This window comes from Oncorhynchus masou, chromosome 23, assembly GCF_036934945.1.
Source record: "Oncorhynchus masou masou isolate Uvic2021 chromosome 23, UVic_Omas_1.1, whole genome shotgun sequence".
Taxonomy (NCBI): Eukaryota; Metazoa; Chordata; class Actinopteri; order Salmoniformes; family Salmonidae; genus Oncorhynchus; species Oncorhynchus masou.
Window position 1 is genome coordinate 45,666,175 of NC_088234.1, and position 13,487 is coordinate 45,679,661.

Genomic DNA, 13,487 nt, shown 5'->3' on the forward strand with positions numbered 1-13,487 from the left:
AGATAGCTAAAGTTACCTTTAAAGAGCAAATGCTCTGAGTGAATGTTAAAACGGGGATATTCTGCAGGGTTTTATGTCTTTGAACACTGTAATATAGTTGTGTGCTAAAACCTCATCTCAAAAGAAGGTTAGGTCTTTTTTTGGCTCCGGCTTAGTTTTCTCAGTGAAAAGCTGCCGCCAGCCTTCCTAGCACAAACTCTTTATCAAATTGGCCAATCTTTATTTCAAACTCAGCGGTCGCCGGCTTGCAACTTCTCTCCTTTCATCCATGCCTTTTGGACAAGTGTGCTTTGGCTGGGCTGTTAAAAGTTATTTAAAAATGGAAATGGCATTTGTGGGTGAAGTCTGACCTTTCTGCCAAATCTCCTGTCTGCAGACGTTCAAACAGTGATGATCGCCTGAACAAACAGACTAGGAACGGCACTTGGCAAACGGGCCACAGGGTGTGTTTGTTGCACACACACACACACACACACACACACACACACACACACACACACACACACACACACACACACACACACACACACACTTCCATAGCCAAGGCTAAAACATACCCACTCTCAAACACCTGCTAAACATAGAGAGAGAGAGACACATCCACTTTACAAAGCCACATCTGGCATTGAGAAGAAAGGGTGTGGATATCAAAGTGAACAAACTCCAACATAAGTGTTCCTCTCTTGTGTGAGTAAGAGAGAGGAATAAGTGAGGCCGGAGAAGAAAGAGAACAGGCAAAGATAGGGAGAGAAACAGTTAGACGTGAGGGGCAATAGTAAAGAGAAGCGAGAGAGAGAGAGAGAGAGAGATAATTTGGTAAAGATCAGACCTAACCCACTCTATCAAAGTAGTCAAATTATCTCAACAGAGAAAAATGTCCTCATGTGTGCTAACTACAGTTGAAGTCAGAAGTTTACATACACTTAGGTTGGAGTCATTTAAACTTGTTTAAACTACTCCACAAAATTCTTGTTAACAAACTATGGTTTTGGCAAGTCGGTTAGAACATCTACTTTGCGCATGACAAGTCATTTTTCCAACAATTGTTTACAGACAGATTATTTCACTGTATCACAATTCCAGTGGGTCAGAAGTTTACATACACTAAGTTGACTGTGCCTTGAAACAGCTTGGAACATTACAGAAAATGATATCATGGCTGTAGAAGTTTCTGATAGGCTAATTGACATCATTTGAGTTAAATAGAAGTGTACTTGTGGATGCATTTCAAGGCCTACCTTCTAACTCAGTGCCTCCTTGCTTGGCATCATGGGAAAATCAAAAGAAATAAGCCAAGACCCCAGAAAAAAAAATGTAGACCTCCACAAGTCTGGTTCATCCTTGGGAGCAATTTCCAAATGCCTGAAGGTACCACGTTCATCTGTACAAACAATAGTACGCAAGTATAAACACCATGGGACCACGCAGCCGTCATACCGCTCAGGAAGGCTCAGGAAGGAAGGAATCTCCTAGAGATGAACGTACTTTGGTGCGAAAAGTGCAAATCAATCCCAGAACAACAGCAAAGGACCTTGTGAAGATGCTGGAGGAAACAGGCACAAAAGTATCTATATCCCACAGTAAAACGAGTCCTATATTGACATAACCTGAAAGAAAGAAGCCACTGCTCCAAAACCGCCCAAAAAAGCCAGACTACGGTTTGCAACTGCACATGGGGACAAAAATCATACTTTTTGGAGAAACTTTCCTCTGGTCTGCTGATACAAACATAGAACTGTTTGGCCATAATGACCATCGTTATGTTTGGAGGAAAAAGGGGGAAAGCTTGCAAGCCGAAGAACATCATCCCAACCGTGAAGCACGGGGGTGGCAGCATCATGTTGTGGGGTGGCAGCATCATGTTGTGGGGGTGCTTTGCTGCAGGAGGGACTGATGCACTTTACAAAATAGATGGGTGTCATGAGGGAGGAAAATTATGTGAATATATTGAAGCAACATCTCAAGACATCAGTCAGGAAGTTAAAGCTTGGTCACAAATGGGTCTTCCGAATGGACAATGACCCCAAGCATACTTCCAAAGTTGTGGCAAAATGGCTTAAGGACAACAAAGTCACGGTTTTGGAGTGACCATCACAAAGCCCTGACCTCAATCCTACAGAACATATTTGTGGGCAGAACTGAAAAAGTGTGTGCGAGCAAGGAGGCCTTACAAACCTGCCTCGGATACACCAGCTCTGTCAGGAGGAATGGGCCAAAATTCACCCAACTTATTGTGGGAAGCTTGTGGGAGGCTACCCAAAAGGTTTGACCCAAGTTAAACAATTTAAAGGCAATGCTACCAAATACTAATTAACTGTATGTAAACTTCTGACCCACTGGGAATGTGATGAAAGAAATAAAAGCTTAAATAAATCACTCTCTACTATTATGCTGACATTTCACATTCTTAAAAAAATAAAGTGGTGATCCAAACTGACATAGGACAGGGAGTTTTTACTAGGGTTAAATGTATTTGGCTAAGGTGTACGTAAACTTCCGACTTCAACTGTATATCGGCCCAACAGAATCCCCATACTTTAACGATGACAGCTTTTCCATCCTAAAAGGGGAGATCAACAATTTCCAGGCTCAGGGACATGTACTAGTCTGTGGTGACCTAAATGCCAGAACTGGACAAGACCGACACCCTCAGCACACAGGGGGACAAAACACCTACTTGGAGGTGACAGCATTCCTTAAACTCATATTCCCGCTAGACATAACTACTACAACATAATCAATAAAAACAGCTCACAACTCTTGCAGCTCTGTCATATGCTGGGTATGTACAGTAGTCAATAGTAGTACATAGTCAATGGTAGGCTTCGAGGGGACTCCTATGGTAGGTACACCTATAGCTCATCTCTTGGCAGTAGTACTGTAGACTACTGACCTCAACCCAGTCTCTTAGAGCGTTCACAGTCAGTCCACTGAGACCCCTATCAGATCACAGCAAAATCACACTCTACTTGAACAGAGCAATGCTCAATCACGAGGCATCAAAGCCAAATGAACAATAATATTAAGAAATGCTATGGATGGAAGGAAAATAGTGTGGAAACCTACCAAAAAGCAATTAGGCAACAACACATTTAATCCCTTCTGGACAATTTCCTGGACAAAAGGTTTAACTGTAATAGTGAAGGTGTAAACTTGGCAGTAGAAAACCTAAACAGAATATTTGACCTCTCAGCTTGCCTATCAAATCTAAAAATGTCAAGCTGACAACCTAAGAAAATTAACAACAATGACAAATGCTTTGATGAAGATTGCAAAAACCAAAAGAAATTGAGAAACCTAATCAACAGAGACCCAGAAAACCCGTGCCTACGACGTCACTATGGTGAATCAATAAACAATATAGAAATACAAAGAACAAAGACAAACAGAGAGAGCGAGAAAGAGATAGCTCCCTCTATCAGTGGTGGAGGGTCAGTGGCCTTGCCCAGAGCCCCATTACACAGTGGCCCGTGTCCTCCTGGGGCAGTGTGTGTGTGCCTGTGACAACAGAGCACTGATTCCATCTCCCCCTTGCTGCAGCCAGGGAGCAGCCACAATCCATCACTGACAGGCCCCTCACACAGTCTTACCACAACTAGCACCCGCGCGCGCGCACACACACACACACACACACACAACACAGTCCGACCACAACTCACAATCTTACCACAACTCATACAGTCTCTTGCCAGAACTCAATAGTGCAACTGACTTACATTCACACAAGTTTACCTGCACATGGAAGTGAGTAGCCGACATCTGGGTGGTGGATGAATTGTCGCTCGTTGAGGCGGGTCACACAGTACATGTGGAAGCAGTCTAGACAAATGACATGGCGGTCTGGACACTGGGACACCAACACTGGACTCCTACAGAGTGGACAGACACAGAGACATTTCATACAATGAAGAATCATTGACAGACATAGAGATATATATAAATAAATTTACACACAGTTGAAGTCAGAGGTTTACATGCACCTTAGCCAAATACATTTAAACTCAGTTTTTCACAATTCTTGACATTTAATCCTAGTAAAAATGCCCTGTCTTGGGTCAGTTAGGATCACCACTTCATTTTAAGAATGTGAAATGTCAGATTAATAGTAGAGAGAATTATTTCTTTCAGCTTTTATTTCTTCCATCACATTCCCAGTGGGTCAGAAGTTTATATACACTCAATTAGTATTTGCTAGCATTGTCTTTAAAAATGTTTAACTTGGGTCAAACATTTTGTGTAGCCTTCCACAGTAAATTAGGTGCATTTTGGCCCATTCATCCTGACAGAGCTGGTGTAACTGAGTCAGGTTTGTAGGCACACGCCTTTTCAGTTTTGCCCACACATTTTCTATGAGATTGAGGTCAGGGCTTTGTGATGACCACTCCAATACCTTGACTTTGTTGTCCATTTTGCCGCAACTTTGGAAGTATGCTTGGGGTCATTGTCTATTTGGAAGAACCATTTGTGACCAAGCTTTAACTTCCTGACTGATGTCTTGAGATGTTACTTCAATACACTTGTAAAGTGCACCAGTCCATCCTGCAGCAAAGCACCACCACACCATAATGCTGGCCACCCCCGTGCTTCACGGTTGGGGTGATGTTCTTCGGCTTGCAAGCCTCCCCCTTTTTCCTCCAAACATAACGATGGTCATTATGGCCAAACAGTTCTATTTTTGTTTCATCAGACCAGAGGACATTTCTCAAAAAAGTATGATCTTTGTCCCCATGTACAGTTGCCAACCGTAGTCTGGATTTTTTTATGGTGGTTTTTGAGCAGTGGCCTCTTCCTTGCTGAGTGGCCTTTCAGATTATGTCGATATAGGACATGTTTACTGTGGATATAGATGCTTTTGTACCTGTTTCCTCCAGCATCTTCACAAGGTCCTTTGCTGTTGTTCTGGGATTGATTTTGCACTTTTTGCACCAAAGTATGTTCTTCTCTAGGAGACAGAACAAGTATCCTTCCTGAGCGGTATGATGGCTGCGTGGTCCCATGGTGTTTTTACTTGCATACTATTGTTTGTACAGATGAACGTGGTACCTTCAGGCATTTGGAAATTGCTCCCAAGGATGAACCAGACTTGTCTTGGCTGATTTCTTCTGATTTCTCATGATGTCAAGCAAAGAGGCACTGAGTTTGAAGGTAGGCCTTGAAATGCATCCACAAGTACACTTCTAATTGACTCAAATGATGTCAATTAGCCTATCAGAAGCTTTTACAGCCATGACATCATTTTCTGGAATTTTCCAAGCTGTTTAAAGGCACAGTCAACTTAGTGTATGTAAACTTCTGACCCACTGGAATTGTGATACAGTGAATTATAAGTGAAATAATCTGTCTGTAAACAATTGTTGGAAAAATGACTTGTGGCATGCACAAAGTAGTCCTAACCGACTTGCCAAAACTATAATTTGTTAATAAGAAATTTGTGCAGTGGTTGAAAAACGAGTTTTAATGACTGCAACGTAAGTGTATGTAAACTTTCGACTTCAACTGTATGTATATATTAAACTTATTTTCCCTTTCGTTCATCATTACAACACATTACAACACTTTAGAACCATAATTCCATTTGACATGCCTTTATCCCTTTGAAACTTTTGTGGGTGTAATGTTTACTGTTCATTTTTGATTGTTTACTTCACTTTTGTTCATTATCTATTTCACTTGTTTTGGCAATGTAAACATGCGTTTCCCTCACTGGTAAGTGTTTTGTTCTATCACAGGCCACAGGGGGGATTCATTTAGTGCGGGAGGCAGGGGAAAAGCAGCAGTGCGAGACCGGAGGTCTCAGAGGAGCTCTGATATATCATGGCCGCTACAAAGACAGAGGGGCCAGGGATACTGAGCGAGAGCGAGTGAAACCGTTCACCACTGACACACTAACATCCACGCAGGTGAGTGCGGTCTTCCTCTCTCTACATCCCTCTTCTGTTCCTCAACCTGTTCTCCTTGTCCCTCATTCTTGCCCTCTTCTCACAGACGACGTCTCTCCCCAACATCTCCACTTGACTTCATGTATTGCTTCACGCCATTCAATTGCAAATGACATAAATGACCCAATTAACTGACCTGGTTGAGTAACGCCTAAACAAATTAAATAAACTAAGCCAGTCCAACCTCAGCCAGAGAAATCCTTCAGACCTTCGCCTCTCCTAGGTTGAACTTGGGTGCATACAGCACCTACTGTACATATTATTGTACTCAAGAAGCCTAGCAACCACCCCCACTCACTCAGCCAAAGCACATCTTGCTACTTCTGAAAGTATGAAAAGCAGAGCACAGAGGGTAGTTCTCAGACGAATACTTTGTTCATACACATTTCAAAGCACGGATCAACGCAAAGCGTCAACTGAAATATTCCCAGGATTGTTGACGTAATATGATGCAACCACGTAACAAACTATGTAATATTTCCAGAAAAAAAAAATGGTGGCTGGTTTTGAGCTGAAGCGATAGAAAATGAACTCGGACTTCGAGAATGAAAAGTTGACTGATTAACTTTATCTTAATACGTTAATAAATACAGACGGTGTTCATTTTGGCATGTTTAACTGCCTAGAATATCCATAGACCGCAGGCTAACTAACAAAAAATTGGTAACTACCTACCTACGAAGAATTCGTAGCCAACATTGGCCAGCTACCTTTCATAACATTAGTTGTAGGTCATTGTTTACATGTTAAACTAGCTGACTATCTAGATAAACACGATTCACATATAGCCGGCTGATAATTATGAAGTTGCGTTTGCTTTAACGTAGTTATCTTGTGTCATCTGTATTAGTCAAAGGTAATGCAGTAGCAGGAGAGTGCGCAGTGCGACTCAAATGTACAATTGCATGCATTCTCCACACGCTCGTCCACCCAAGAATGTTTGCAAGAGAACGTCCTCGGGGAATGAACTCAGAGCGTGAGAGTGAGGAGCATGGTAGTATGCATACTGAGAAACGCCCCCTGTATTAGTCTCACAGTAGTAACCCTGTAACTGTGGTTTCCTCATTCGTTTGCCCTTTTAAACAAACCAAAGAGCTGATTGTGCTAAGTGGCGGCAGCAAGGCGAGAGGAACGCCGGGAAAAACAAAGCTTCACTCAGGAGGGTAATTGTACGGCCCCACTTCAATCACGCTCGTAGCGGCGAGTCCTTGATTTGAGACGAGGGCGTCTGTGATTGGGCTCCATTGTATCGGATGCGGGCAGCAGGTGACGGACTGTTCCTCCCTTCTTTTGTCCTCTGTGGGTGAGGCAGTGACAGTATGGCCGCCGTCATCACAGGGATGGGGAGGCTGACCTTCATCTGTTATATGCCACACTGACAGAATCACAGCTTTGTTTGCCTGGAGCCACTGATTGTAGGCGGGAGAGACTGCAGGAGGGAGAGACAGGGCCAGGGGGGTGCGTCTGTCTACCTGCCTGCAAGCGTGTGTGTGTGTGTGTGTAAGCCTAAGTCGGTCTATTGCTTTCATGTTAAACATGCTGTTTATATTAGGCCGATAGAGGCTGCACAGACAATATTGTACACGTACTTACATGATATCTGTGCAGGCAATGCATGGGACATCCCGCACATTGGGCATGACGAGGTCCAGGGCCACAGACGTGTCATCATCAGAGGTGGGGTGGGCAGCACACTTCAGGTAAAACTCCTATGGAAGGCAGATAAGAGACCGAGGTACATGTTGTTTGGTGGAGGTGTGGTCATGTTATGAGATTGTAATTCCGTTGTGGTGGCAGTGAGGGGGTTTTGAGGCGGTTGTGGATAGTTCACTGGTCTCACCGCTACTCTGCCAAGGCAACCCTCTGATTGACAGACGCCATGGATACGCTCTGGGAGGAGGACATCGTCCCAACATGAAGGGCCCTGGGGGGAGAGACTTTTTACTTTAACGGGACTTCCCCAATTCACTAAAAACACCCTTTACCCCGCCCCACCCACCACACACAAAAATGTATTGCATGCCACCACAACCACACACACAAACCCATTACACAGTATACAACACAGTACAATCCGATACAGCACCACATTACAACTATACAACCCCTCCTCTCTAGCCACACTGTTAATCATTTTCTAAAACTCAAATCCAGCCTATGGCCAACTTGGCTTGGCCAAACAAAAACAAAAAGTTAAACAAAACACATTTGGCCCCTTCACTGCTTGAATACCTGAGCCACATCACAAACATCTTCACAGAGAAGACCACCCCCAACCTCACACACAGAGACAGTCCAACAGAGACAGTAGAGAAAAGAAAAAACTGTTATTGCACAAAACGGACACCCCGCCCTGACACTCCGGGGTCAACCCGAGCCAACCAGCTATTGGTGGCCAGGGCTCCATGTATTACCCTCCAATGGAGGTCCCCTGACCAGACTTCTCTTTCACTGTTAGCCTAGGCAACGGTTAGCCAAAAGCTACCGGGATAGCACTGCGCTCTGTCTGCTGTTCTGATTGGTCAAAAGAGTAGATCATTTTTTCCCCTCCCAAATCCGAATAAAAAAATATATTTTGAATGCCTATGCCCACCAGCTGTGCAAACTCTTGGGGGGAGGGGGGGTCCACCCTCAACTCCCTGGCAGCCGTAGGTCAGCTATCCTGCTGCCATTAAACGTCCCTGCAGCGTGACTGAACGAACAGACCTTAAAGGGATCTGTGGGTTGTGGAAAATGGGCTCCTCCCATGGTCCAGGCGCCACACCCCCCTCGTGTGGGCCTTAGCAGCTGCCAGGCCCTCAGCACTGCAGAGTACAAGTCAGAGACCCCTGTTGTGTTCAGCCTCTCTGGCCTCATGAGGAAGAGCTTCCGGTCCAACCCTCCTCAACAGAGCTCACGCTGGTTCAGACATTGATTGCTTGTTGCATCCTTATTGTTTTGGGAGGATTCCCCCCACCACCCCACTCATCCTCCTCTGTTCTGCCTGCACGCCACTCATTAGCATAAGCATTTAAACATTCTGACAGCGGCCTTAATAAGCCTCTGAAAAGGTTAAGAAAATCATTACTCCCTGTTGGGTGGGAGGAAGCAGGGGTAGAGAGGGAGGGGATCCTGTGTGCCTTGGTGGTTGGGCATGAGATTACACACACACACGCACACACCTGCTCAGAGACAGCCAGGAAAGGTCACACAGACCCCTGATGTGTCTACGCACCACACACACAAACACCCTTGAATATAAATGATTAATGAATCATTTAGAAACCCACCCGTATTCCTCTCCCTCTACTTTCGGCGGGGAAGCGGATTCAACGTCTCCGTTTGCAAAGTTTTAATTTGATTATTGTCTAACTTACAGGGTTTATCTCTGCGCCAGCTGTGCTCATCTCACAGCATTGACCGAGGTATGCGATCGGTGGGCAGAAGAGGGACCCCACTCGATTGGCTAAACTGATTGGCCAGTTGAGGACACCTGTGCTCACCTCAGTTGATCTATTACAGTCCCTGTGTCAATAGAGCACACTGAACAAGCACAAAAACACACACACACACACACACACACACACACACACACACACACACACACACACAGCCTTTTTCTAAAAGCATCGGGCATACACACTGAGAGCAGCATGCTAATTAACACCTACTCTGATACCAGGCTCAGGAACAGGGACCAACTGTGAGCCTCATTTCCTGTCCCCTACACTCTCACCTCGGTGACTGAGAGGCCCCCCGGCTATACACACACACACCTATGTGACTGACAGATCAGTCTCAGGAGCAATCAGTTTCTCCTAGATGTATGGGGTCAGGGAGGGTTGGGTGCAATGGAGTCTGTGAGGCTGTGGTTGTGAGAGATAGTAGTGTGAGTGGCAGTTTCAGCTGAGCTGTGGTCAGGTATGGAGAGGACAGTGGTCAGAGGGGACAGAGTGTAACTCCGGATACTCTGGGTCGTCTGGGTATAAGAAGGGAAAGGCGATTTGAAGGGACTGACTGGGGTCCTATCCAAGCTTGAGGTACTGTAGGTAATCACCAGCCCTGGCAGGAAACTGGCACGGAGAGTGGACAATGTTGCCATAGTAACAGTGGACAAACAGATGTCACTCAGTCGTAGTCTGAGAATGGCAGGATCCTTATTTGTGGGAGTACTACTCACGCGCACACACACACACACACACACACACACACACACACACACACACACACACACACACACACACACAGAGAGAGAGAAGTCCCTTAAGGACCGGAGGTAAATATGGCCGCAGGCTGAACAGACAGGCAGAGGAAGAGTCTACTGTCACTGTGGAGATGTGACAGATTTCCTCCGTTTGAGAAAATAACAATAACAGTGTTATGCAATAACAAAGGAGAGGATAGATGGAGGGTAATGTGGGATTATTGTTCACTGTGGATCTACCGTTCTAAGCTCGAAGCCATTGTGCGTAGATAAATACACATTTTACTCAGTTGAGCAACAGAAAGGAACAAAATGTGACTTTGTTGTACTCTGAGAAACATCTTAAACGTAGTGCTTCTGTCAGTGAGAGTTGCTCCGTGGCAGTGGCTCTTGGCTACAGTATTGTAGTCTTCCATTCTTGCTTGACATACCCGGCTCAAGGTGAGGGTTCCCTGCTTGCAGGCTCGGCAGCGCACGCGTAGCTTCCCCGGCTGGATGGCCCGGCACACACTCTTGCAGTACACATAGAAGCTGCTGTGAGGTCTGGGCTCTGTATGGGAACACAACCACACATTCTGTCAGCAGAGAAACAGTAGCAGATTGTAGCAAGGCTGAAATGAAGCCAGTGGACTCAGCAAATGGTGACTTAAGACATTTGATGGTAGAACATATGAGTTGTAAGTGTACTATGCCCTGCATTGTGCAGTAGAAAAACATCCATTGTATTTCATTGTCCTCTTTAGTTTGAATAGATGGACACTAAGACTTTCGCATTATGCGAGGACGATGACACAAGGACAAGGGACATCTCCAGTCTGTAGTCTGTCTGGCTGCAGCCCAGAACACAGACACACTGATCCAATTAGCGGAGAGAAGCAACCAGACGTCTTCGTGGCAGATGATTTATTAAAGAGAGGAGGACGTGTCCTGCATGCCTCATTTAAAGTCACCACACCATACAGGCATCCATTCATATACACACACACACAGCGAGAAGGACCAGGAAGAAACAGCATTCTCATTAGAGCTAAAAGCATGGGGGCGCTGGAGTGGGCCGCACTACCTTGACACGATTCCCAATAAAAATGGGGCGGAGTGGCTTTAAGCCTTCGCATGTCTAATTTATGTTTCCTAGGAGAGAGGTCTCCATTATGGTAATGCTTTTACAGGAGGATGGAGGGAGAGCCTGCTGATCAGAGGGGGCAGATAAAGGAGACGTTATGGTGGGTTGGGTTGAGAGAAAGAAGGAAGTGAGTGTTGGAGGGTAGGCAGAGGAGGTGAGTGTTGGAGGGTAGGCAGAGGAGGTGAGTGTTGGAGGGTAGGCAGAGGAGGTGAGTGTTGGAGGGTAGGCAGAGGAGGTGAGTGTTGGAGGGTAGGCAGAGGAGGTGAATGTTGAAGGGTAGATAGACGGAGGGTTGGCAGACGGAGGCGAGCGTTGAAGGGTAGGCAGACGGAGGCGAGTGTTGAAGGGTAGGCAGAGGAGGTGAGTGTTGGAGGGTAGGCAGAGGAGGTGAGTGTTGGAGGGTAGGCAGAGGAGGTGAGTGTTGGAGGGTAGGCAGAGGAGGTGAGTGTTGGAGGGTAGGCAGAGGAGGTGAGTGTTGGAGGGTAGGCAGAGGAGGTGAGTGTTGGAGGGTAGGCAGAGGAGGTGAGTGTTGGAGGGTAGATAGACGGAGGGTTGGCAGACGGAGGCGAGTGTTGAAGGGTAGGCAGACGGAGGCGAGTGTTGAAGGGTAGGCAGACGGAGGCGAGTGTTGAAGGGTAGGCAGACGGAGGCGAGTGTTGAAGGGTAGGCAGACGGAGGCGAGTGTTGAAGGGTTGGCAGACGGAGGCGAGTGTTGAAGGGTAGGCAGACGGAGGCGAGTGTTGAAGGGTAGGCAGACGGAGGCGAGTGTTGAAGGGTTGGCAGACGGAGGCGAGTGTTGAAGGGTTGGCAGACGGAGGCGAGTGTTGAAGGGTTGGCAGACGGAGGCGAGTGTTGAAGGGTTGGCAGACGGAGGCGAGTGTTGGAGGGTAGGCAGACGGAGGCGAGTGTTGGAGGGTAGGCAGACGGAGGCGAGTGTTGGAGGGTTGGCAGATGGAGGCGAGTGTTGAAGGGTAGGCAGACGGGGCGAGTGTTGAAGTGTAGGCAGAGGAGGCGAGTGTTGGAGGGTAGGCAGAGGAGGCGAGTGTTGGAGAGTAGGCAGAGGAGGCGAGTGTTGGAGGGTAGGCAGAGGAGGCGAGTGTTGGAGGGTAGGCAGAGGAGGCGAGTGTTGGAGGGTAGGCAGAGGAGGCGAGTGTTGGAGGGTTGGCAGACGGAGGCGAGTGTTGAAGGGTCGGCAGACGGAGGTGAGTGTTGGGAGGGTAGGCAGATGGAGGTGATTGTTGAATGGTAGACAGTTGGGGGGTAGGCAGAAGGAGGTGAGTGTTGAAGGGTAGGCAGAAGGAGGCGAGTGTTGGAGGGTAGGCAGATGAAGGGTAGGCAGATGGTGGCGAGTGTAGGACGGTAGGCAGACGGAGGGTAGGCAGACCTAGGCGAGTGTTGGAGGGTAGACAGCAGGATGTGAGTGTTGGGAGGGTATGCAGAAGGAGGGTAGACAGATGGAGGCGAGTGTTGGAGGGTAGGCAGAAGGAGGCGAGTGTTGAAGGGTAGGCAGATGGAGGCGAGTGTTGAAGGGTAGGCAGATGGAGGGTAGGCAGACGGAGGCAGAGTGGAGGGTAGGCAGACGGAGGCGAGTGTTGAAGGGTAGGCAGACGGAGGCGAGTGTTGAAGGGTAGGCAGACGGAGGCGAGTGTTGAAGGGTAGGCAGACGGAGGCCAGTGTTGAAGGGTAGGCAGACGGAGGCGAGTGTTGGGAGGGTAGGCAGATGGGGGGGTGGGCAGAAGGAGGTGAGTGTTGGATGGTAGTCAGATGGAGGCGAGTGTTGGAGGGTAGGCAGACGGAGGGTAGGCAGACCGAGGTGGGTGTTGGAGGGTAGACAGAAGGATGTGAATGTTGGGAGGGTATGCAGAAGGAGGGTAGGCAGAAGGAGGCGAGTGTTGGAGGGTAGGCAGAGGAGGCGAGTGTTGGAGGGTAGGCAGAGGAGGCGAGTGTTGGAGGGTAGGCAGAGGAGGCGAGTGTTGGAGGGTAGGCAGAGGAGGCGAGTGTTGGAGGGTACACAGAAGGTGGCGAGTGTTGGAGGGTACACAGAAGGTGGCGAGTGTTGGAGGGTAGGCAGACGGAGGCGAGTGTTGGAGGGTAGTAAGAAGACAGCTTTAAAAAGGTTTGCCTTTGAGCCGGGATACAGAGGTCAAAGCCAATACCTGTATATATTTCCATTTCCCACAGATGTCTGGAGACCGACTGCTGAATCCCAATCAACCGTTTAGAAGGCTGCATTCAGGGAGCG

General features: G+C 47.3%; 1 protein-coding gene across 1 annotated transcript in view; it reads right to left on the minus strand.

The window, feature by feature from the left end:
• prkn (parkin RBR E3 ubiquitin protein ligase) overlaps positions 1 to 13,487 on the minus strand; it is an 89,909-nt gene that overhangs the window by 54,835 nt on the left and 21,587 nt on the right. The window contains exons 4-7 of the mRNA XM_064932219.1: positions 10,554 to 10,672; positions 7,780 to 7,863; positions 7,533 to 7,648; positions 3,733 to 3,869 (exon numbers count right to left, since the gene is read on the minus strand). Of these exons, the coding sequence (XP_064788291.1) occupies positions 3,733 to 3,869; positions 7,533 to 7,648; positions 7,780 to 7,863; positions 10,554 to 10,672 (456 nt within the window). The remainder of the gene's footprint in view (positions 1 to 3,732; positions 3,870 to 7,532; positions 7,649 to 7,779; positions 7,864 to 10,553; positions 10,673 to 13,487) is intronic.